This window comes from Propithecus coquereli, unplaced genomic scaffold (assembly GCF_000956105.1).
Source record: "Propithecus coquereli isolate 6110/MARCELLA unplaced genomic scaffold, Pcoq_1.0 Scaffold137, whole genome shotgun sequence".
Lineage (NCBI taxonomy): Eukaryota > Metazoa > Chordata > Mammalia > Primates > Indriidae > Propithecus > Propithecus coquereli.
Genome location: NW_012137969.1, coordinates 1,763,601 through 1,787,863, shown reverse-complemented (window position 1 = coordinate 1,787,863; position 24,263 = coordinate 1,763,601). Strand labels below are relative to the sequence as shown.

The 24,263-nt window shown below is 40.7% G+C and overlaps 1 protein-coding gene across 1 annotated transcript in view; it reads left to right on the top strand.

The window, feature by feature from the left end:
• The first annotated feature begins 255 nt into the window (after positions 1-255).
• The window catches only part of TRRAP (transformation/transcription domain-associated protein), a 116,318-nt gene continuing 92,310 nt past the window's right edge, over positions 256-24,263 (top strand). The window contains exons 1-15 of the mRNA XM_012638896.1: positions 256-272; positions 2,311-2,471; positions 2,893-2,942; positions 9,710-9,820; positions 10,844-10,948; positions 11,981-12,064; positions 13,666-13,722; positions 15,141-15,266; positions 16,522-16,599; positions 16,784-16,872; positions 17,712-17,808; positions 19,483-19,621; positions 22,235-22,313; positions 23,100-23,334; positions 24,102-24,234. Coding sequence (XP_012494350.1) covers positions 2,372-2,471; positions 2,893-2,942; positions 9,710-9,820; positions 10,844-10,948; positions 11,981-12,064; positions 13,666-13,722; positions 15,141-15,266; positions 16,522-16,599; positions 16,784-16,872; positions 17,712-17,808; positions 19,483-19,621; positions 22,235-22,313; positions 23,100-23,334; positions 24,102-24,234 — 1,483 coding nt within the window. The 5' untranslated portion in view covers positions 256-272; positions 2,311-2,371. The remainder of the gene's footprint in view (positions 273-2,310; positions 2,472-2,892; positions 2,943-9,709; positions 9,821-10,843; positions 10,949-11,980; positions 12,065-13,665; positions 13,723-15,140; positions 15,267-16,521; positions 16,600-16,783; positions 16,873-17,711; positions 17,809-19,482; positions 19,622-22,234; positions 22,314-23,099; positions 23,335-24,101; positions 24,235-24,263) is intronic.

Sequence of the window (24,263 nt, the reverse complement as noted above, 5' to 3'; positions counted from 1 at the left end):
CCTGCCCGCCCGGCATCCCGGAGGCGGCCCAGTCCAGCAGGCGCCGGTTTAAAGGGACTACCGGCCACCCCGGCCGCTTAAGCCCCTCCCCGCTCCCGCCGCCCGCCCAGGCCGCACCCACTTGGGGGCGGCGCGCTGGGCCTAGTTCTCGGTCGGCGGACGCTGCCGCTTTAAGCGGGGGTGGGACTGCGCGCGGCTGAGCGGCGGCGGCGGCGAGGGTTTCGTTGGAGGTGGCGCTCCGGGGCTGCAGGAATACGGCCGCCGAGGTCAGGGTAAGCCCGGGCGGGCGGCCGAACGGCCCTGGGAGGCGCGCGCGTCCCCCGGGTATGGGGAGGCCTCTGCAGCACGGCGGCTCCGCAGAGGGATGGAGCGGGGCTTCGAGCGGCCCGGGCTCCCGTAGGCCTCCGCCGGAGCCCGCCCCGGGGCGCCGGGGATGTAGGCGGTCCTCAGACCTGCGCGGTTCCTGGCGGAGCCGGGAGGAAGCGATGGGAGGCGCAGGGCAAGCGGGCGCCTGGATTGGCCCTCGGTGCTCGCCGTAGCACGGCCTGGGAGGCAGTCGCGGAGTGCCTGGGACGGTGACAAAAGGAGGGAACCGGAGGGCCGTTTGCGATCGGAGAGTCGGGCGAGGGGTTGGGGTCCCGTCCCCCAAAAGGCGCCCCGGGGCCAGCCTGGCGCCTCCCGGCCTCCACGCAGGCACCTGGTTCGCCAGGCCCGACGCGGACAGCCAAGGTAGCGGCGACGACAGCGACCCCTCTGGCTCGGCGGCGCCGCCTCAGGCTGGGCTCGACGGGTCTCTGCGCGGCGGGGCGGGGCTGGCGGGGCCGTTTGCCCCGGGGTGTCGGCGCCTCCGCGCCGGGGCCTTCCCACCTCGGCCTGGGCGCCGTGGGCTCGCTGGCAGCCAGGTCTGGGCCCTCGGCTTCCGGCGTCTTCGAGCCGCTTTCCAACAGACAGGCGGAACTGGACGTTTCCCTCGTCAGGGGCCCCAGGCCCGGCGGGAGGCAGAGCCTGGCTTCTGGGGCCCCGGGAAATGGCAGAGTTGACGACTTCGTGAAAAAAGGGGTCTGAGCCTGTAAAAAGTTTGGGCAGTACTCTTAGGCAGGGAGAGGCCGTGACCCTGAATCTTGGGTCCCCTGGGATGGGGAACGGGATGTGGGGCCTCCTGTGCTCGGAGGAGGGAGTGTGACCTGAAAGAGGCGAACAGTTGCCAAGTCACCCTCGCCTTGGTTTCCTTAGTGACTTCTGCCCTGAGCCAGAGGATTGGGGCTTCTGGTGGGCTGTTCGAGGACAGCTGTGGGCATCCTCTCTGCATGGAAGAAGTGTTTTTCGTGTGTCAGAGAGAGTGGCTGGAAGGAGCTCTCTGGTGTCAGGGTGGCCCAATCACCTGTGCCATCTGCAGGGGAGTGTATTCGGTAGGTCAGGGCCTTTGGAAGGCCTGCAAAGGAGTTATTGGTGTGTCTGTTGAAGAAAGAAAACGAAGCCATGAAACCACCTCTTAATGCAGAGTGAAATTATGCAAGGAGGATGGGTAAAAGCAATTTCACCAAGTTCTCTGTACTTTGTGACAGCTCTTAAAATAGAAACCAAGTCTCCATCTACATGTCAGCTCAAGCAGCAGTTCTCAAAATGTGGTCATCAGTCTGTTCCTGACTTACCGAAGTGCTTTTTGAAGCATTTATTCATTCAAGGAACATTTTTGGAGTGCCTGTGTGCCAGCTGCAAACAATCAACCTAGGGCAGGGCTTGCTGAACCACAGTTGGCAGGCCAAATCCAGCCTGCTCCCTGTTTTTATACAGCCCGGGAACTCAGAATGTTTTTTATGTTTTTAAATGGCTGAGGGGGAAAAAAGGAAGAATAATATTTCAAGATGAATGGGAATTATATGAAATTCAAATTTCAGCATCCATAAATAAAGTTTTATTGGAAGACAGCCTCGCTTGTTCATTTACATGTTGTCTGTGACTGCTTTCTGGCTACAACAGAGCTGAGTGGTTGTGACAGAGACTTTATGCCCACAAAGACTAAAATATTTACTATCTGGCTCTTGACAGAAAATGTTTGCCAACCCCTGACTTAGGGAAAGAAGGAAATACGGTAGGAAAGAAAAGCTTCTGTGTATAAAAATCATGTTTTGTAATTAATAGACAAAATGGATTTGGGTACATTTTATATTCAAAAAAGCAGAAGGAATAGTGTTATATTGTGGATTAATGCGGAAGTACTTAACTGAATATAGGCATTTAGGTAAGATTTTTATAGAGTGTGAGCCCATGCCCTTTGTAAATTAGCTAACCATATGCTTCTTTTCATAGGCTGGGTGAACTCATGGACCTGATACTTTTCTCTTGAGAAACAAACCAGCTCAAAAGAAAAATGGCGTTTGTTGCAACACAAGGGGCCACCGTGGTTGACCAAACCACTCTGATGAAAAAGTACCTTCAGTTTGTGGCAGCTCTCACAGATGTAAATACACGTGAGTTGGTCCTTTTTGTCATTAAGAAATGCATTGATAATGACTCGTTCATATCACTGCAAATGATGTGCACTTTGAGACAAATAGTAACATTAACTTTTATCCTTGTTTTCCCCTCCTCTACCTTGTAGAGAAGCAGAGTGATGAGCAGTACTGGCTGGAGCCCCAAAGAGGCACGTGTGTGTCTGTGTGTGTGTGTGTGTCTGTGTGTATCTGTATCCTTATCTGTGCATGCACATGTGTGTCTGATAGTATGAATGTGTGCGACTGGTTGTAGGGAACTAGCTATGTGCCTTCTATTGGGCCATGACAGTCAAACTGATAAGATCTGATTGCTTCTCTGAAATTATTAAATCTAGTAATTTTAGAAACAACCTTAACATAATTTCAATTATCTGATGGTTTGTTTTGCCATTTACAGCTGATGAAACAAAGTTAAAAATGATGCAAGAAGTTAGTGAAAATTTTGAGGTATGAGCTTTATATATTTTACATTTTGAGGTAAACATTCTTATGCACTTTCTTATTGCTGTTCTGTTAGTCGTCTTACTAGTAACTAAAAAGTCATTGTCTTTGTTAATGTAATTTATTATGTTTAAAAACTGAAAAGTTGTACACAGTGTCGTCTACCTTCACACTAGTGATGGTGAACCCCACACTATGTTGAGGAATGTTGGGTTTAGTTTTAACGTTTTTTTCATTTTTAAATGTAACTTTTTAAGGCATATACTCTCAGAATGCACTCAAACTTAGGTTGTGACTTTGTTATCTTCAGGTAATTGATGCTATGTTATGATGGAATGAGATCTGGCCGTCATTTCTGGCTCTGTTACTTAGGACTTCTGTGACCTTGATCAAAGAGTCTCTCTGGACTTCACATTCTGAAATTGTATTATTGTCCCACAGGTCCCTCAGTCTCTGTTTATTTTTCTTCAGTCTTATTTCTGTTTGTCCTTTAGATTGGATAATTTCTGTTTATCTCCCTTCAAGTTCACTGACTTTGTCATCTCTAATCTGCTAGGTTTTAAAAAAAATTTTCAATTTTTTGTATTTTTAAATTTCATTTATTGTACATTTAGTTCTAGAATTTCCATAGTTTTGTGTAGGTTTTATTTCCCTGCAGATTCCCTGTGTTCATTGATTAAGATTATATTCTTTTAGTTTTGACCACATTGACTGTATAAAGGCTGCTTTAAAGTCTTCATCTACTGAATCCAACATTTGGGCTATCTCAAGGTCAATTTCTGTTGGCTGTGGGTCACATTATCCTGTTTCTCTGCTTGTCTAGTAATTTTTTATTATACAGCGGACATTATTTGTGAAATGTAGGGACTCTAGATTCTGTTATCTCTGAAGAGTGTTGATATTTTTGTAATAGGTAGTTCAGTTGCCAGCTCATCTCACTGATCGTATGTAGGCTTGGTTTTATGCTTTGATAAGGAGGACCTGTGCCTGGCCCAAGGTGTTTCCAAAGTCTCTAATTTGATGGGATTCAACCTCTAAACTCTGTCTCCCCATGGATCTCATCAGAGGTTGGTTTTAGGGCGTGGTCCTTCCTCAGCTGGATGTCTGATGTCTGGGATATGTTATCCCAAGATATTAAGTAGGTCTTTGCACTCTGGCTAGGCTAAATCCAACATTCTCTAACATTGCTCCACATTGCGCTGGTATCTTTGTTCATCTCTCAATTCTAAAGGGGCCACTCTCTGGTAAGCTTTAGGTAGCGTTACTCTATGTGTGTGCAGCCCAGCCCTCAGTCAGGGCCTTCTGGGAGCCCACCTCACCCCCCTGCTCTGTAGTTCATTTTTCTCTGGTGCTCTGCTCTGCAGATTCCATCCGCTTTAGCTGCCCCGAACTCTGAGGTTTGCCTCCTCAGCTCAGCAGGCCTGTTCTCCATTTGGACCCAGCGTACTGAACCCTAGTCTCCTAGATCACCTAGGCAGAGAGCTGTGATGAGCATGAGGCTGAACTTGTGACTCTCCCTCCTCTCGGGAATCACGGTCTTATGCTGCCCCTTGTCCAACACCTGAGAAAAGTTATCTCATCTTTTGCTCAACTTTATGGTGCACCTGGGAGCAGTTAGTCTCAGACAGATGAGAAAGTCACATTTCTTATTTTTTATTTATTTTTAAATTTTTTTCATGTCACATGGGTAATGTGCCAATAGCATAACAAGGTTTGAGGGAGGCACATCTGACACGAGCATGAAACCTCCGTCGCCATGCTTATGAACTACAAAAGTATCAGATTTCTTATTTTTGATATGGGGATAATAAAACCTTCCTCACAGAGTTAATAAGGTTAAGAACAGTAGATAAAATGTTTCCTAGCCCATGCATGGTCTTTTGAATTAATAAACATTAAATAAATGCTAGTGGGATTGAATCAGATACCCTACTGTCTGTAGTGATGGATAGTATTTTAGTGTATTTTTTTTAAATAGACGTTTTCAGGGACTTGTTGCCTTGAGCCAAGCTAGAAAAAAAATATTGAGATACTTAGAGATCTAGCTAAAGAGCTTTCTCTTCTGCCCAAGCTGCTAAAGCAAGCTGTTAAAAAATGTATATAAAAAGAGGTGGGAGGCAGAAGAGATTAAGCTTCCATTCTGCATTTTATTGGAAGAATGATCTGAGAGAACCATAGTCCTAGCAGGTTGATTTGAGAAGCTGAAATGGGGGGGGGGGTATCTGTGAACCTGCATAAACAAGCACATGGGCCAAGCTTCTGAGCGTGGCTCGGGGCTATCTGGATTAAGTGTCTGGCTTTACTCTCCTTTTTCGTGTCTATAGTTCACAAGTTAGTTCCTGGCTTTTGATCTCAGATGCATTGATTAAATTAACAGAATTAAAAGTTAGTGAAGCAGTATACTTGGGGCTTTTCCAAATAGTGATTTTTGAAATTTATGTATCTAAACATTTACCTTAAATGAAATTCAGAGGACTGAGTTAAAATTAAATCAAAGAATTAAATACTAGAATGACCATCAGTAGGCAATTCTAAATTATCACCACTACCACCCTAGAAAAATTTTTAAATGAAGTGAGTGAAATTAAAAAGAACAACAACAACAACAAAAAACAACTCCTAATGATTTCAGAAATCCTAGAGATTCATTTCACTGTCCACTTAGTGATAAAATTCTGGCCTAAGTAATTAATAAATGGGCCATCTTTTAAGACAAAATAAATCTTTGAGTTAGAAATCACATGAAAAATTCATCTGGATCAAAAAGCTGATTGCGTTGAAATACTGGCAGAATACCTGGGCAGCTTGTTGAATGAATGTTTTTTTGAATTTTTTTTTAGAGACAGTGTTTTGCTGTGTCTCTTGGGCTGTAGCGCAGTGGCTATTCACAGGCACAGTCATAGTGCACTGCGGCCTTGAACTCTTGGGCTCAAGTGATCCTTCTGCCTCAGCCTCCTGCATAGCTAGGACTACTGGCACATGCCACAGTGCCCAGCTGAATGAGCCTTTTTTATTGGAGAAATTTGGAACTCAAATGTTTGGAGCTGTGTAGTCAGTAGTTAGTATCGATTCATATGCAGATGTGTTTGATTTCTTGATAAGCTGGCAGTTCAGCATTCCAGCATGAATCTTATCCCTCTTTTCCTTGAATCCTTGATTGTGGTTGTTTCATAAAAAATCCTAAGCTATAGGGGTGAAAGGTGACAGACACAGTTCTTGTCCCCAACAAATTCACAGTCTACTTGGGGAGAAGCTATTCAGGTACTGCACAAGCCCTGGGGTCCCCCCTGTACAGTGTTCTGTGTGAGTGGAGCCCCCAGGAGACTGATGTGTAGGTGTGCGTGCCAAGAATTGCAGTGGTTTCTTTCCCTGCTCCACACTGCTTTCTGATTTCCCCCCCGTGCCTGCCTTTATAGACTCTTCTGAAGTTGCCCCTATGATAGACAAGTCGCTGCCTTTTTCTTCAGCCCTACATTTAACTGCCTGGGTGCCTCCTCTCACCAGCTTGCCAGATTGGTGACAGGAAACCTTTAACTTCTTTTTTTTTTTTTTTTTTTTTTCAGAGTCTCACTGTGTTGCCTGGGCTAGAGTGCCATGGCATTAGCCTAGCTCACAGCAACCTGGCACTCTAGCCGGGGCAACACAGTGAGACTCTGTCTAAAAAAAAAAAAAAAAAAAAAAGACTTACTTCAAAACCCTTAACTCACTTTGCTTATTAATCCAAAGCCACTTTATCATACACTCTGCTAATCTCAGCCAGTTATACAAATTACAAGTTCTACCTTAAAACCACACAGCCCCCTACTCAAACCATATAAATATTCTCTCCTGATTTTCCCATCCGACGTTCTGTCAAGTTGGTGTTTCTCATCTTTTTGCAGGAAGTCTAATAATCTTAGATTTGCTTAATCAGTAGCTTTTTATACTGGTCTTTTGGGAGGGCAACAGTCAACAGTATCAAAGCATTTGAAACATTGCATAAGACTAAAGGTTCTATTTCCACAATTTAATTCTTAGAAAGTAACCCAAATTTAGCCCATATACATATTTAATTATAAGAATGTTAACTATAATATTGTTTATAATAGAGAAACAAATGTTAAACAATAGAGGAATATTCCTTTGAATTAGCATATATTCATAGGGTGGTGTGCTATAACATCACGAAAAATCAAGTTTAAAAAAATAGATATATTTTATTATTCCCAAAAGGAGTAAGAAATAATAATCAAAATAATTTTTGCCTTCCACTCCACTCAAATCTGACCCTTCTCCACTTTAAGTAAAGAACATCAACATCTACTTTGATGCTTTAGCCAAAAAACTTAAGAATTATTTTGTTTCTGGTTTTCTTCCCTGTCTCCATATTCTCTCTTCAGTTTTGCTCTTTGCTTTAATTATAAAATACATATATGCCCCTTTTTATTTGAACTTCCTATTCTCAAAGTGTTGGGAAAATACCACTCTAAAATATGACTGGTTGTATTTCTCAGGAAATACCGCCCTAAAATCTAACTCTGGGAGACTAAAATATGCCACCCCAAAACGAACTTCTTGACATATTTGGAGATGGCTATTCAGAGAAGCTACAGACACAGGAATAGTTCTGAAAAACTGTCCTCTTGTAAAAAAAAAAAAAAAAAATCTATCTACATTAGTAAAGTAAACATCAAATGCAAGCAGAGGCTTTCTCTGAGGGATCCTTACCCACCTAGAACAAATACAGGAAAGATCATATCTACACCTAACACAGAAAGAATTTGGCATAGCCTATCACCTATTCTAAGGGCTGCTACCTAAGAGAATTTATCTCCATAATAAGACAACTTTTGCTCATCATGCCTTTCTTCCCCTTACTCTCCCATATCTGGCATTACCATCTCCCCACAACAAGCTCCTTTTTCTTTGTAGCTGAAAATGCTATTTAAGCTTTAACCATCATTCCCTTCTTTGAGGCTCATATTTTGTGGGACTCCTGTGCATATGCATGTAATAAATTTGTATGATTTTTCTCTTGTTAGTCTGTCTATTGTTAAATTTATCCCAGAGATTGAACCTTCAGAGGGTGGAAGGAATGTTTCCTTCACCTCTACAAAGCCATTATCATCTCTTTTTCAAGGATACTGCAATATCAACCTCCCCCTTCCATTCTTAACCTTTAAATTAATTCTCAACACAGTGGCTGTCTGGATTCTTAACAAATGCAAATTTGATACAGCTTAAATCATTTCAAAACCTCCTCATTGCAATTAGATAAAATTTAAACCCTTATTACAATATAATATCCTTACATAATATAGTTCGATATATATTTCTATCCCTCTAACTTCATCTCTTGTCATTTTCTCTCTAGCTCACACAAATTGGCCTCACTGACTTTCTGTATTTTATTTTTATTTTTATTCTTTTTTTTTTTTTTTTTTTTTTTTTTTTGAGACAGAGTCTTACTCTTTTGCCCCGGCTAGAGTGCCGTGGCGTCAGCCTAGCTCACAGCAACCTCAAACTTGTGGGCTCAAGCGATCTTCCTGCCTCAGCCTCCCGAGTAGTAGGGACTACAGGCGTGTGCCACCATGCCTGGCTAATTTTTTCTATTTTTAGTTTCCTGGCTAATTTCTTTCTATTTTTAGTAGAGATGGGGTCTCGCTGGTGCTGAGGCTGGTCTCGAACTCCTGACCTCCAGCGATCCTTCTGCCTTGGCTTCCCAGAGTGCTAAGATTATAGATGTGAGCTCCTAAGCCTGGCCATAAGTGAGGTATTAAGAGAGAAGAAGGACTTGGGTTTAGATATACTTGATTTGAATCCACTTTCAAATCCTTTTTTTTTTTTTGAGATAGGGGTCTTGGTATGTTGCCCAGGCTGGTCTTGAATTCCTGGGTTCAAGCAATCCTCCTGACTTAGCCTCCTAAATAGCTAGTATTATAGGCTTGAGCCACCATGCCTGACTCCAAAACTTTTTAACCTTTTTGAGCCTCTTTATCTATGAAATGGAGATAATACTTACTCAGGGTTGTGGTGAGGACCAAGTTAGAACGAATAAAAGGCACATAGCACAGTGTTTGGCACCTAAGTGCTCTGTAAATAATAACAGATAACAGTTACTGAGCATTTACATAGATGGTGTTATAAGCTTTACATACAGTAACTTACGTAATCTTCACAATAGTCCTGTAAGGAAAGCAGGAAGTAATATATGATTCCCAGAGAGGTTAAGTAACTGTCACTTCCTAAGTGGGATCCAGAAACTGCACTTTTGGTCATTTTACTATACTCTCTCCAAACTATAGTTTCATTTCCTATTCTTTTAAAATTGGTGCTGGGATAAATAATGGATTAGATTAGAATCTAATTAATATAGATCTGATTATTAAATTAGATTTTTAGGTTAGAAAAAGGTGTCACTTTGTTAGGTTCTTTCTTTTCCAGATGAAGAAACTGAGATATAGAAGCTAAATGACTTCTCAGAGGTCTCATACTTGCATTGTGGCAGAGCCAGCCTAGAGTGGGCTCCAAATTCAACATTTTCCAAAGTATTGGTATTTCTAATTTTAATGGTAATTTTTATTTAGCATTTAGTTCTCTTGAATTGGATTTCAGAAGCAATAATCATTCTAATTTATTTAAAATTACATTATCACTAAAGCATCTGTGAGTGTTAAAAGTTACCATTAGCTCTGCTAAACTATTTTACATTCCTTTGAGATTATTATAATATGTGAATTTGAAATAAAAATATGTACACATAACTTAACGGACTTTTCTTTTTGCATGATTAGAATGTAACGTCATCTCCTCAGTATTCTACATTCCTGGAACATATCATCCCTCGATTTCTTACATTTCTTCAAGATGGAGAAGTTCAATTTCTTCAGGAGAAACCAGCCCAGGTAATCTTGAAAATATCAGTGAGGAACAAAAAGTCATACTGTAGGATCATGAGTATTTATGAATTAACTGAGAAAACTCAGGGTCCTACTGAAAAATGAAAGAGGTTTTGTCACCTAAGGATAACTTTGTCTAGGACCATTGCCACCTCACTTAAATGTCTTGGTTTTATTTTGTCTGGGCCATCTCTTTTATGATTTAAATTATTCACATTTGCCAACCGAAGATGTGTGGATATATATGGGTCATTAAGACAAATTCAAATATATGCAAAGGAAGGAATGACCCCCCCCAATCATACCTACTGAGTAACTCTAATCTTAATTATTTCAGTTCCTATAGGTCATGGCCAATTTTGTTTTATCTGCGCACACTGCCATACTCTTCACCCACCCACCATGACCATTTAAATATAGTCCCATCATTACCATTTTTTTCTATAAATATTTCAACATATATCTCTTAATAACTTTTAAAAAAACATTGCCATAATACCAGTGAAAGTTCATCAGTAAATAAACCATTTTTATATTATACCAGTTCAAGACCATACAGATTTGACCTACCTCTTAGTTGTCATCTGCACAGACAGAATCATGAAAGCCGAGAACAGCTTAGGACTTCACTAGTTGTTGTGCCCAGGGTAATAGGAGATGGCATCCTAGGAGCTAACCCAAGATTGAGAAGGGAGATCCTAAAGTAGGTTATGTTTGTGTTTCGCTCTTTCGTCTTGAATCTGTTCCATATTTGCACAATAGTGTCCTGCTGGAAATACTGATAAGTTGTGAAAAGGAGAAATTGGCTTAGTTGATTTGATACACAACTGTAGAAGTATTGAAAATAATGATTTGCAGTACGTATTTTGGTTTATATTTAAGTAGTTTAAATGGAGGTGTTTCTAAAATCAGATCCATTTTGTAGTATGGTAGTTCAGACAGCTGTGTGATACTTGGAGAATGTGAGAGTATTAATTTGGACCCCTTGGAAGTATTTTTATCTTTACATTTTTTGTTTTTCCTTGCCAGCAACTGCGGAAGCTAGTACTTGAAATAATTCATAGAATACCAACCAATGAACATCTTCGTCCTCATACAAAAAATGTTTTGTCTGTGATGTTTCGCTTTTTGGAGGTAACATTTGAGAATTAATTCTCGTCATACAGCCACGCTCAGCACTTTCAATGGTTTTCTTACGGTAAAATCTAGTATTTTACAATTGTTTCCCTTTCATTCAAGTTCTGATTCATGTGGGTAAAAATTTTTCTTAATGTCCCTTCCCCCAATTTCCTCGATTAAATTTCTAAGAAAGATAACTTAATTGAAGATCGTTTGTTTGAGTCACTGGGAAATTGATTAGACACAGTGGAAATCTTTGAAAAATTTGTGGACGGTGAGTTGGGCGGTGGTTGACTGAGAGCTTGGGGTTCATTTGCAAGGTGCTCTCCCTTCCGTATAATATATCTCGAGCAAGTACTGTATGCATAGTAGATAAAAAGTATCATAAAAAGTATCTCGAATTCTTGGGGCGAATCCATTTGGTACCCGTTAAAGTAATCCCTAAAATTGTTTTCTTGCTCCTCTTAGTCTTGAGGTGTTTAGAATTCTCTCATGTTTCTGGGCCCCTCAGAAAGATGAGCTTTGGAGCGAGTAAGAGTTGGGTCAGATCTTGGTCCTGCCTCTTAATTAGCTGTGTCATGTCAGCCACATTGTTCAACTGCTCTGAGGCTCACTTCCTCATAGGTCAAATGTGGATGGTACCCACTACGCACAGAGCATTCGTAAAGTGCTTACCAGACAGTTCAGTCCACGTGGGGGTGTTCAATGATTATTCTTTCCTGGTCTCAGCAATATTTTCAAACAGTGAAAAGTGTCAGTTGGACCATGAAGTCCTTAGTTCATGGTGGGACTTGCAAAAGCCAGTTGATTTGTCTGTCAGTGTTGTTCTCAGTGTTTGCTGGTGGCATGCCCTTCAGGTGTTCCACAAAAGACCACAAAAGCTTCCTGTCTGGGAGAGCTATATGCTATGGGCTTATGAATTTTCAACAAATCAAGTAGAATTTGGTTGATGGCGAATGTGTGTTCAGAAAATGCTTAGAAAATTAGTCTTTAATATTTAAGTCCTCAGAGGTATAACTATTTGTAAATGCTTTTTTTTTTTTAAAGACGGAAAATGAAGAAAATGTTCTTATTTGTCTAAGAATAATTATTGAGCTACACAAACAGTTCAGGCCACCGATCACACAAGAAGTAAGTTGTTTATCCTGATAGCATTTATGAAGTGTGTCATCAAATCCTTCTGCCATATACATTTTTTATTCTCTTTTAGAGTTGATTGAACATCTGCTGCTTTTAAATGTAAAAAATACAGCTTCAGTTGGAGGCAGTTGTTTATGGGTTCAACAGTGACTTTTTTCCCATTGTGTATATCAGTACTTTTCTGAATTTGTTCAGTAGACAAACTGACCAGCCTGGCAGGTCTGTCTGCTCTGTTCTGGTATTTACATGGCTGATGTGCCAGAAGGCGCCAATCATGTACGAGAGTAGAGATGCGGGCTCTGAAGTCATATTCGGGTTTGACTCTCAACTCTGCATGTCAGTAGTTGTGTGACGTTGGGTAAGCTCGGAACCTTTTGGAGACTTTTCTGTAAAATGGGGATAATCATAGCATATGCTCAAAATGTTTGAAAATTAGGTATAAAAGTTAAAGTTCTTAGTACAATGATTGGCACCTAGCTACATAGTAAGAAGTATGCAATATTTGCCAAAATTCGATAGTACCTTCTCTGATGATGATGTCTGTTGTAGATTATTTGGAGATTAAAAGCATAATGATGAAATAGAATTCCTGTCATCTTAAAAACAATAGTTAATGTCTTGGCCGGGTGCTGTGGCTCACGCCTGTAGTGGTAGCACTCTGGGAGGCCGAGGCTGGAGGATCCCTTGAGATGAGGAGTTCAAGACCAGCTTGAGCAAGAGCAAGACCCCGTTTCTACTAAAAATAGAAAAATTAGCTGGGCATCATGGCACAAGATTATAGTCCCAGCTACTCCAGAGGCTGAGGCAGGAGGATAGATTGAGCCCAGGAGCGTGAGGTTGCAGTGAGCTCCAATGACGCCGCTGCACTCTAGCCGGGACAACAAAGCGAGACTCTGTCTCCAAGAAAGAAAAAAAAAGTTAATGTCTTGGTGATTTTCTTCTCTTTTCCTCACCTTAATGTATATTTTCTGCATAATTGTGATAATAACATCTTATAGCCTGATCATTTTCTTTCTTATTATATGTAAGCATTTTCCCAGCCATAAAAAATTCTTTATAAAATAAACTTTTAATGGGTACATAATATTTCTTATGGGTATCCTTATTTTCTGGATATTTAAGGTATTTCAAATTATTTATTCTATGGTTATTACTGAATATGGTATAAATTATTTTGTAGACTAGGTTTGTAGAATTACTGAGTCGAAGGTATTAATGTTTTAATGCTTCTGATATATACTGCTAAGCTGATTTCTAGAAAGATTTCAGCAGTTTGTGTTCCCTGAGTAGGATATGAGTCTCCTCTCATCACACCCTCTCAAACATTGTGTATTACTATTTTTGAAAGGCAAAAAGTGGCATTTAATTTTCATCTCTTTGCTCTTCCTGAATTAGAAACTTGTTTTCTATTTCTTGATAGTTATATATATTTTGTTTGTTCACATCTATTGCCTATTTGTATCTTGAGTCTGACATTGTCCTTACCTATTTTATGAGTTCTTACATATCAAGATTATTATTAACATGATTTTTCTTATAAGCATTTTGTTTATGAATATCTTCCTATAACGAAAGTGTCTTTTTTTTTTTAGATTCATCATTTTTTGGATTTTGTGAAACAGATTTATAAGGAGCTTCCAAAAGTAGTGGTATGTTTTTACTATGGTTTGAATTTATTACTTCCTTTTTCCAAAGGGATTTTGGAACAGTTGAAGAAATAATTGGGGGTGGGGGGAGATGCTAATTTTAGAATAGGGGATGTTTAGTGATGGCTAAAATCTAGGTTGATAAATTAGCCTTTCAAAAAAAGAGTTCTTTTGGTTTCTCTATTTAGCTTATTTTTTACATAAAAGCAATATATTTTTGTAGAAATTTTGGAAAAAATCAGAAAATAAATCCATAATTCTCTCACTTGTAAGCAGCCACTGATATTGAGGTTTTGTTTGTTTTTCCTTTTGTGCATTTTAAAGATGGTTGAACTCACAATCTTGAAGACTTTGGGAGGTGGCATAGATTTTCAGTACTTTTCTATATCATTATAAATTTTTTTCAATATTGTTAAGAACTCTTTACAAGCAGTGCTGCAACGTGAAAGTATATGGAGTAGAAGAGGAAAATCTCCTGCCCCGTCTCATTCTCACTTATTAGACGTGGCTGCCATCACCACTTTGGAACACCTTCCAGACTCTTTCTGGCAATCATAATTCTTAATGGCACCATAATTTTCTGTCACATGTATCTACCTTAATCATTTCCCTACTGCTTGTTTTCGCAATTTTCAATATTTTACCATCACAAATAATGCTTTTGTAAAACTCATGGTGCATAAATCTGTTTATATGTCAGAATTTTTTATTTTAAAGATTTTAAGCTTAAAATTTTTTTTAAGTAACGTGTGGTAAAATTTGATTCTTTTTGGCATTTTAAGGATTTTAATCTGGAAACAATGTATAAAACTTAAAATTAGTTACTTTGAGTTGTCACGTCCTGTCACCTGCCCTTCTGTCAGCGCCCGAGAGCTGCTTTTTGCATCCACCATGTTTGACGTGAAGCCCAAATTCCACTGAGATTGAGGGATGAAAGTGAGGTCCTGGCTTTTAAAGATGTCCTCCATGCTTTGCTTCTGTTCCCTTTTCGATCTCTATTTAGAGACTATTTGAAAAGTTAATTTAGTAGGAACTAGCTCCTAGTTTCTTCACTAGAGGAGTGGAGTACATTCTTTTCCTGCCTCACTATAGTTTGTATTAATACTTCGTCTTTTATTAACCAGAAAAAAAAGAGTAGAAAACATTTTAGGCAAGTTTTTGTTTTCTGTTGTTGAAGCTAGAGAGCATTGTTCCTATCTCGTTATCTGTGTGGTCTTGAGTAAAGAGTAAGCACTTAGTGTGTGTTGGTTCAGGCTTTACTTGAGGGGATTAGGGAGTGAATGGCTGAGCCCAAATACTATAGGACTGGTGTGACTTAAATGTAGAATATTTTGGTTTCTTCCACCAAATGTCAGGTGTATTTTATGAAGGAATACTGTGTTTTTACTTTAGGAAGAACTATTTCTATGCTTTTTTTGTAGAACCGCTACTTTGAGAACCCTCAGGTGATCCCTGAGAACACAGTCCCTCCCCCAGAAATGGTTGGTATGATAACAACAATTGCTGTGAAGGTCAATCCCGAGCGTGAGGACAGTGAGACGCGAACAGTAAGGGTCTCATTTGTTTTGCTGACTGAGTTGTTTCTATCTGTGGCTCTTGTAGTTGGGATACTGACCTTATAGACTACTTAAGTTTTTTCTTTTTTTTTCTTAAATACTTGGAGGCATTTAAGCTACATAAACAAACATATGACTGGCAGAGCATCACTGGTCCTGCTGCGCAGCCTGGAAGTGGTAAATGTGAGCTGTCCGGGAGCGTCCTTGATGCCAGGCTGTAAAGATAAGATCATAACGGAAACCCAGGCTTAGCTGCTGGGAAGAGCAGCAGGTGGGCTCAGGGCCTCAGCTCTGTCCCTTATCTCTGAGTCTTTAACATTAATGGCATCCCTTATAACTGCAGATAAAATTGCAGTTCAGCGACTAAGGGTGTGGGCTCTGAGCAGAGAACTCCAGTATGGTGTCCCAGCCCTACCACTCAGGTTTTCTGACTGTAGGAAAGTTGACGAACCTGCATTCTGACCTTATTTTCCCTCTCATTATCTGAAAAACCTGTCTCATGGAATTTTGTGAAGGTAATGCTGGTATTATCTGCAGGTAATGTATTGTATTTGTAGTGTCTGCCATATAGGTAACATGTACTGAGCATTTACTATGACAGTTTTTGTGATTGAATTAAGAATATTTTGTCATCCATATTTGTTTTACTGAAAGGGTTGTACATAATGTTTCAGTTTGTGCCAGGATGAATAAGAAACCAAACTGTGAATGAAGTTTTCGTCTTTCATTCTTCTTGAATTAGAAACTTGTTTTCTGAGTATCATTCCTTTGTATTTCTTTTTTTCCTTGTCCATGTCTATTGCCCATTTGTATTTTGTCTGACATTTTCCTTACCTGTTTTATGAGTCCTTAATATATTAAGACTAATTTTTTTTGTATCTATGATAAGCATTTTCCATTTACAAATATCGTTGAATAAAATTGCTGGGTAAATTGTGCTTTTTGCTGTTCTTTTAAGTAAGTAAAATAATAGGTACTAATGATTTGAATCTCTGTGACATATTTTCTGGAAGTTTTTACTACAAGTAGTTATGTAGGAAAATATAAAAACCTTTATATTAAGTGCTAGTTTTGTATACTTGGTTTTAACACAATTTGGATCTTTCATTGCAAATATTTACTAAGATGTGTCAGTATTTTCCCTTTCCTCTAATGCAGTGGGGGTGATGCTTAATCCTGGACACTGGGTGGGGCTATTTTAAAGGCCACAGCGATAACCACAATCCCACCTGTTTCTATCTTGTAGCATTCCATCATTCCAAGAGGATCACTTTCTCTGAAAGTGTTAGCAGAATTGCCCATTATTGTTGTTTTAATGTATCAGGTATGTGTATTGCTTATTAGTTTTTTGGCTTCTTTCTTTATGATAAAATTGATGTCTAAATTTCTGTGGCAAAAAATTGTGTATAATATACACATGCTAACTAATGCAGTGATTCTTTGGTACATCAAATTATTTTGCTATAGCAGAATGTAGAAGCATGAAAATCTGATATGTTTGCTTTTAGCTCTACAAACTGAACATACACAATGTTGTTGCTGAATTCGTGCCCTTGATCATGAACACCATTGCAATTCAGGTGTCTGCACAAGCCAGGTGAGATTTCACTGTAGCCAGGTGCCATGATGCTTTGATTCCGAGGAAAAATACATTTGCTGTGGCCATTCTTAAGATGGGAAAGTTATGAGTGATAACATTTTTGTAAAATTATATGCATTTTTGACTTTTTGACCTTCTGTTTCAATGATGATAGCTATGGTTATTTTAGTTGTTTATTTTGAAAATGTGAGATAATATCCTGGATTTTGGTTTCTTGTAAATTTAGAAGTATCATATCAGGTATTACTGTATTCACTGATATTTATGGATATCCAAGCCTTTCTCACCTTCAGGCCTTTGTTCTCACTGTTCCTTTCAGCATGAGTGCTAGAATATTCATTCCCCTTTTGATTCCCCCTCACCTTTTATCTTTGAATAGGCTGTATGCATCCTTTGAAGCCTCTCAGTGAAGACTTTTCTCAATAGTATTCCTCCAAAAACCATTTCACTTACTCTTGACTTGGAGCCTACCTGGCTGAGTCATTTGAGGGCAGGACCTGAGGAGGGTCAGCTCTGATCACCTGTATGGCCCCTGTGCAGGGTCTTGTATTGAACAGATGGTGCAGTGATTCTCAGACTGAGGGGGTCCGTGTAGCACTGATTTTATGTAAGTGCTGTGGAATGGTTTGGTAAACTGGGTTTTGGCTCTTAAGTCCTTTATGTTACTTGGAACTGCATAGAAGTGTAGATGCATTTACTATTGCCACTGTGCTGTTCTGGTCCATGTAGAAATCAGACAATCTTTTGGGCTTAGTAATTGTTACAGGCTTTTAATTAAAACTAGTGTCACCCAAAGTGAGAGCTAATATTGTAAATTTTATTCATTTCTCATTCAGGCAACATAAACTTTACAACAAGGAGTTGTATGCTGACTTCATTGCTGCTCAGATTAAAACACTGTCATTTTTAGCTTATATCATCAGAATTTATCAGGTAAGGTCATAGACTTGTGTTTTATGTCAGGTTTACTGAGATATAATTTACATATAATAAAATTCACCTTTTGTGGGTGTACAGTTCTATGAATTGACAAATATTTATAGTTGGTAATCACCAACACATCAAAATGTAGAATATTTCTATGACTCCCCAAAATTCCCTTGTACACATGTGTGGTCAATTTCTTTCTTCCACCTCCAGCCTCTGGCAAACACTGATTTATCTTCCGGCTCCATAGTTTTATCTTTTCCAGAACGTCATATAAATGGAATCATATATTATATAGTGTATGTAATCTTTTGAGTCTGGCCTTTTTCACTTAGCAGTAATGGTGAGATTCATTCTTGTTATTTTATTGGTAATGCATTACTTTTTATTGCTGAGTGGTGGTCTTTGTTTGCTTGGCAGCCTTCACAAAATACCATAGACTAGGTGGTTTAAACAACAGCAGAAATTTATTTTTTTTGGAGGCTGGAAATCCAAGATTAAGGTTCTGGTTTCTGGTGAGGATTTTCTTCCTGGCTTCTGGACAGCTGCCTTCCTGCTGTGTCCTCAAATGGCAAACAGAGGAAGAGAGATTTCTCTCTATTCTTCCTAAGGGCATAGTCCTATTGGATTAGTGCCCCACCCTTATGGCCTCATTTATTTATTTTTTTTTTCTTTTGAGACAATGTCTCACTCTGTTACCTGGACTAGAGTGCAGTGGTGTCATTATAGCTCACTGCCACCTCAAACTCCTGGGCTCAAGCAATCCTCTTGCCTCGGCCTTCCAAATAGCTGGGACTATAGGCGTGAGCCACCACGCCTGGCTGATTTTTCTATTTTTTGTAGCATCAGGGTCTTGCTGTGTTGCTCAGGCTGGGTCTGAGCACCAGCCACCAAGCCCGACCCTTATGACCTCTTTTAACTTTAATTACTTCCCAAAGACTCTGTGTCCTTGGGCTGGACCCCATCTCTACAAAAAATAGAAAAATCGCTGGGTGTGGTGGCACATGTCTGTAGTCCCAGCTACTTGGGAGGCTGAGGAAGGAGGATTGCTTGGGCACGGGAGTTTGAGGTTGCTGTGAGCTGGGCTGATGCCCTGACACTTTAGCCTGAATCTGTCTCAAAAAAAAAAAAAAGAAAGAAAATGAAACATTGGTTTAAAAATCTAAATTAGGTACTACCCCTGTGATATCTTAGTCTGCTTGAGTTATCTTGGTGAATTTCCTTCTTAAGACATCTCACAAGGAGATTGTGATTAGAGTTGTCTCTGGTTCATTCACGACTTACACTGACGGGATGACTAAGTAAAAAATATTTGCTTTTGAAAAAAAGTAAATATTTGCCATATTTAATTGCCCTCCTTCCCCTAATAGTGAAGTAATACATAGTCACTGTTGAAAGTTGGGAAAATAAGAGAAAAGAACGAAGAAGACACCTACAATCCTGTGTAAAAGAAACTGCTATTTATGTGGCTGTACATACTTCCAGTATGGCATTGTACACACCTGCACATACGTTCTATTTAAAACTTTTTTTTGGATGTTGTTTAGTAGGCCTGCTACTTCGTGAGGGCTGTTTGAGTGAAGCCAAGTCTTACTGAATTTTTCAAAAGCTAATACAACTTGGGTTTTTCTTAACACTCACCTGTCAGTGAAACTGTTGTTTAACTCCTTATTTTTCTAGGAGTTGGTGACTAAGTACTCTCAACAGATGGTGAAAGGAATGCTACAGTTACTGTCAAATTGTCCAGCAGAGACCGCACACCTCAGAAAGGAGCTTCTGATTGCTGCAAAACACATCCTCACCACAGAGCTGAGAAACCGTATGTCCGTCTAGTCTTGTCTGAATGCTGACATGAGTCCCGCTGCTGTCTGGTGGGACTCGGCCGTGCTGCCAAGGTTCCACGTGTCCTTGCTTACTTCATGGCTGTCTGGGGTTTATTTTTTCTCCTCTTCACTCCACCTCCCCACTTCCCCTCTCCCTGATCACCTGCCCCTCTCTCTGCTTCTCTTTCTCTTTGTGCCTGGCACCCAGGTTCTCTTTATCTTTTTAACAGTCCCATAGTTAATGTGATTATTCTTGGCATAGCTTACACTCTTGAGTAGCTCTCGATACTTTACTGCCTTTGTGTATCTTTTGAAGTTGCAAATAGCCGTTTGCTTACTCACTCACAGCTAGCAACCTTTAAAAGGTGAGCAAAAAACTTTGTATTCTCCATGCTGTGAAAATGACAGATTGGTTGTTTTTATGGCACAAGGCTGATATACTTGCTTTTTGCTAATCTGATAGTTATACTTTTTCAGTTAATCATATTGTTTTGTAATCTTTTAGTACTTTGCATATTTGATATGTCCAGAGTGTTAGGTTGAAGTTATATCTTAATTGTTTAGAGATGATAATAATTTTCCTCCATTTTTCATATCAAAAGTTCTATTTGCCACAGTGTGTAAATCAGAGCATACATAAAACTGAGATTGGGCTTCTTCACATGGTATTTAAACATGAAAGGAAGGATATAGTTTGAGTGCTTACATACGAGTTAATACTGTAAAGCTCAAGTGTTTTTGTGCTATTAAGATAAAAATTATAGTGTGACTATTGCATGTGGATGTAGCTGAAAAGAATATAGATGTTTTTAAAATGCTTTTGTGAAATTCAACACGTATGGCAAAGTACACAAAAGAAATGTACAATTTTACCAAAAATTACAGAAGAGACACCAGCCTGGGCATCATCCAGGTGGCAGAATAGAGCTCTAGAGGTGTCCGGACATGACTGCCATTCGACTTGTCCGTGGCAACTTCCTTTGCTGTTTATGGTTTCTCCCATGTGTTCATCTCAGAACTATATCAAAATAGAATTTTAAGTGGACATTTTTTAATCTGTTTACTGAAGTGGATGAGTTATGCCTCAAATGCCATTCTCAGGTGACTTTTCCAGTATTCCTGCCATGCGAGTAAGGATTTTGGAGGTGTTTTGGGGACCTGTGTAGCAGGAGGCTTCTGCTGTTGACGTGCTGACAGGTTACAAACCTTTATCATGCTTACCAGGTAAACCCTGTTCCATCACTGCATAGGGAGGCCCCGTTTTGAGGCCATAAAGCTTGGTTTTGATCTGTGTTAATACCAGCTCGCCAACATTGCTGGGTTCCCAAGCTGCTACTCTCCGAGCTTTGATCAGGTTAGACTTGTTGAAGTCAGTTTAGCTTTTTGAGTTTTCCATTTCTTAGGCCTCTTTACTGGTTGGCTTGATTTTTTTTTTTTTTTTTTTCAATATATTATAGGACACTTTATTTTGAAGCCCATTGTAGTTCCTGGGACTTAAATAGGTAATAGCATTACATCTCAAAAAAGTTTTGATTGAAAGAAACATTTAAAGAATTCTGCTCAATGTTAACCATGATTATCATAAAATACAAAAAAAAATATGTTACATTTAAAATTTCCACATCCACTAACATCTTCTCTTAGCCTAACTTCTTTAGCACCTGGAAAAAAAAGTATCAATCGGTAACCCATTTGCACTAATTCTGAAGAGCCAGTGATTTGAGAAAATCCCGAGTGTTCAACAAGTTCCACCTTTTCCCAGAGATTCTGATTTTGGATCATGGAGAGGATCTGGAAACCAGTGGTCGTACAGTTTAATTTCCTGTAACTTCTCCCTTTACTTGCAATTTTTACTCATCCCTTAGCTGGTCTTGCAGCCTATGGTGTCTGAGCTCTTTGCATCCTCCTGCACCTCCTTCCTCTTGGCCGCTTCACTGAGGATAGGTGCATTCCGTCCTCTGACCTCAGAAGGGACTGCTCTTTGCTGCTTTCATTTGGCTCCTCCCTGCACTGCCCTGCTTTGGAAATTACTCAGAGATGTGCATCTTGTCCCTCCACTGTATATATTTCTTTTACGTCTTTGGCCTTCAGTAGCTATTTGGTGATAAAAAATGTACTTTATTGGACTTACTGAAGAGTTATTTCAGAACCTAAGCATCCTTTTGGATGTTTGTAGCCTGAATTCCCCAAAGGGAGCATGGAAATGCTGTCACTGCTCTGTCTGCACGTCCTCAGAAGTGTGACTTGTCCCTGAGCGGTGACCAGCTGTTTCTGTGGAACCCTTGTTGGGTTCAGGCCTGCAGGGGAGCAGAGAAAGTTTGAGGATGGTCCCACCTACAGGCTTAGAGCAAGAGAGGAGCCCCAGTGAGAGTATCGTCAGCCTTGTCCAGAGAGTGGGGAGACCCTGACTGCATCTTTGGCGGTGGCTTTTGTGGCTCAGCAAAGCCTCTGCCTTATAGTGAGACAACTTGTGCACCTTTCTGTTCTCCTCTCTGCCCCTTTTCAGGCCTGGATTGCATAGCAGACTGGCTACTGTGAAAGCACTGTGAAGTAATTTAATGCATAATTGGTGGTGTTAGTGACATATGCAATGGATGTTTGTCTTCTAGAGTTCATTCCTTGCATGGACAAGCTGTTTGATGAATCCATACTAATTGGCTCAGGATATACTGCTCGAGAGACTCTAAGGTACAAGATTAAACGAATGATATCTGGTTGGTTAAATGCCAGGGGCGGTGATTACTGACACTTAATGTTATGAGTGTTACCACAAACACATGCTATTGGACCTTGACTCACCCATTGGATTTAGAATTGCAGGATTTTTAGAAGGGCCTTCCTTAGATTGCTTTTTGTGCCTTAGCTTAAAGGAAGGAATCAAAATAATTGTCTTGACTTAAATTGTAGATAAAACTTTATCTGACTTTATTTTTTTTGTTTTCTATATAATTCATCTTTTTTTAGTTATAAAAAAATATTTGGGCTTGATGGCTCACATCTATAATCCTAGCACTTTGGGAGGCTGAGGTAGGAGGATTGCTTGATCCCAGGAGTTCAAGACCAGCTTGGGCAACATAGTGAGACTCCATCTCTACAAAAAATTTAAAAAGTTAACAAGGTGTGGTAGCATGCACCTGTAGTCCTAGCTGCTCAGAAGGCTGAGGCAGGAGGATCATTTGAGCCCAGGAAAGTTCGAGGTTATGATGAGCTGTGATGATGCCACTGCAGTCTAGCCTGGGGGACAGAGTGAGACCCTGTCTCTTTAAAAAAAAAAAAAAAAAAAAGACAAGGCTTGAGCCATTTAGTCATGTATCTGGGAGAGAATAATGTAGGGGAAACAGAGACCACATGAAACGTGTCCCAGGTAGCTATGCCGTCCCAGTGGTGGTGTTCCTGGGGCAGGTAGTGACACACATGGTGGGCTGCAAGCATGGCCACATGACAATGAGCACTAGTGGAGGTCTCTGCCCGCAGGCCCCTCGCCTACAGCACACTGGCTGACCTCGTGCACCACGTTCGACAGCACCTGCCCCTCAGTGACCTCTCCCTCGCCGTCCAGCTCTTTGCCAAAAACATCGACGACGAGTCCCTGCCCAGCAGCATTCAGACCATGTCCTGCAAGCTCCTACTGAACCTGGTGGACTGCATCCGCTCCAAGAGCGAGCAGGAGAGTGGCAACGGGAGAGACGTCCTGATGCGGATGCTGGAGGTAGGGGCCCTTTTGAGAGGCACCATCCCCCCGAGCTCTCTGTCTTGCACTTTGATAACTTGTACAATTGCTGTAGTGGCAAGTTTATGGGGCAGCTCAATCACTAAGCTTGATCCCAGGAGTTAGACGATCTGGGTTCAAATCCCGGCTCCCCCATTCACAGCACAGTTGGGTGTGCTTAGGCTAGATGCTTAACTTTCTCTGTGCCGTTTTATTCATCTTTTAACCATAATCAGAGTGTCTTCCTCATAGGATTGCTGTGAGAGTTAAATAAAACAATGCATGAAAGCACTTAGCACACTTCCTGAGAGTTATTTTCTGAGGTTATAATAGACAAGTGCTAAGTTAGCTGTGGACATCTCTGGGGAGATACCCAGGTGAGTGCTTGGGTGAGGGATAGTTGGGAACAGTGTAGTTCCCAAGGCCAGTGGGTGAGGGTGTGGGCCTGGAGGGACGAGGCCAGCAGTCCGGGGTGAAATCCGGGCCCTGCTTGTCAGGCCAGTTGCTCAGCTTTCCTGGGCCAGACTCTTTACACGTAAAATGGGGACAGTGATTGGACAGAAAACAGAGCATTTCTTTTCCGTTATTCCTGGCACAAAGGAGGTGCTCGGACATTACCAGCCTTTCCCCTCTTTTGTTAGGGGAACAAGCAGAACGACATCAGCAGGTGGTTTCAGTGTCATCTTATTTTTCTGTCATCCAAAAGGGTGGTTTGGCTTATTGAAGAAGAATGAGTTTTTTCTCTCCCGATTTTCTCTGCCCGCTAGGTGTTTGTTCTCAAATTCCACACCATTGCTCGGTACCAGCTCTCTGCCATCTTCAAGAAGTGCAAGCCTCAGTCGGAACTTGGAGCCGTGGAAGCAGCTCTGCCCGGGGTGCCCACTGCCCCTGCAGCTCCGGGCCCTGCCCCCTCCCCCGCTCCCACCCCC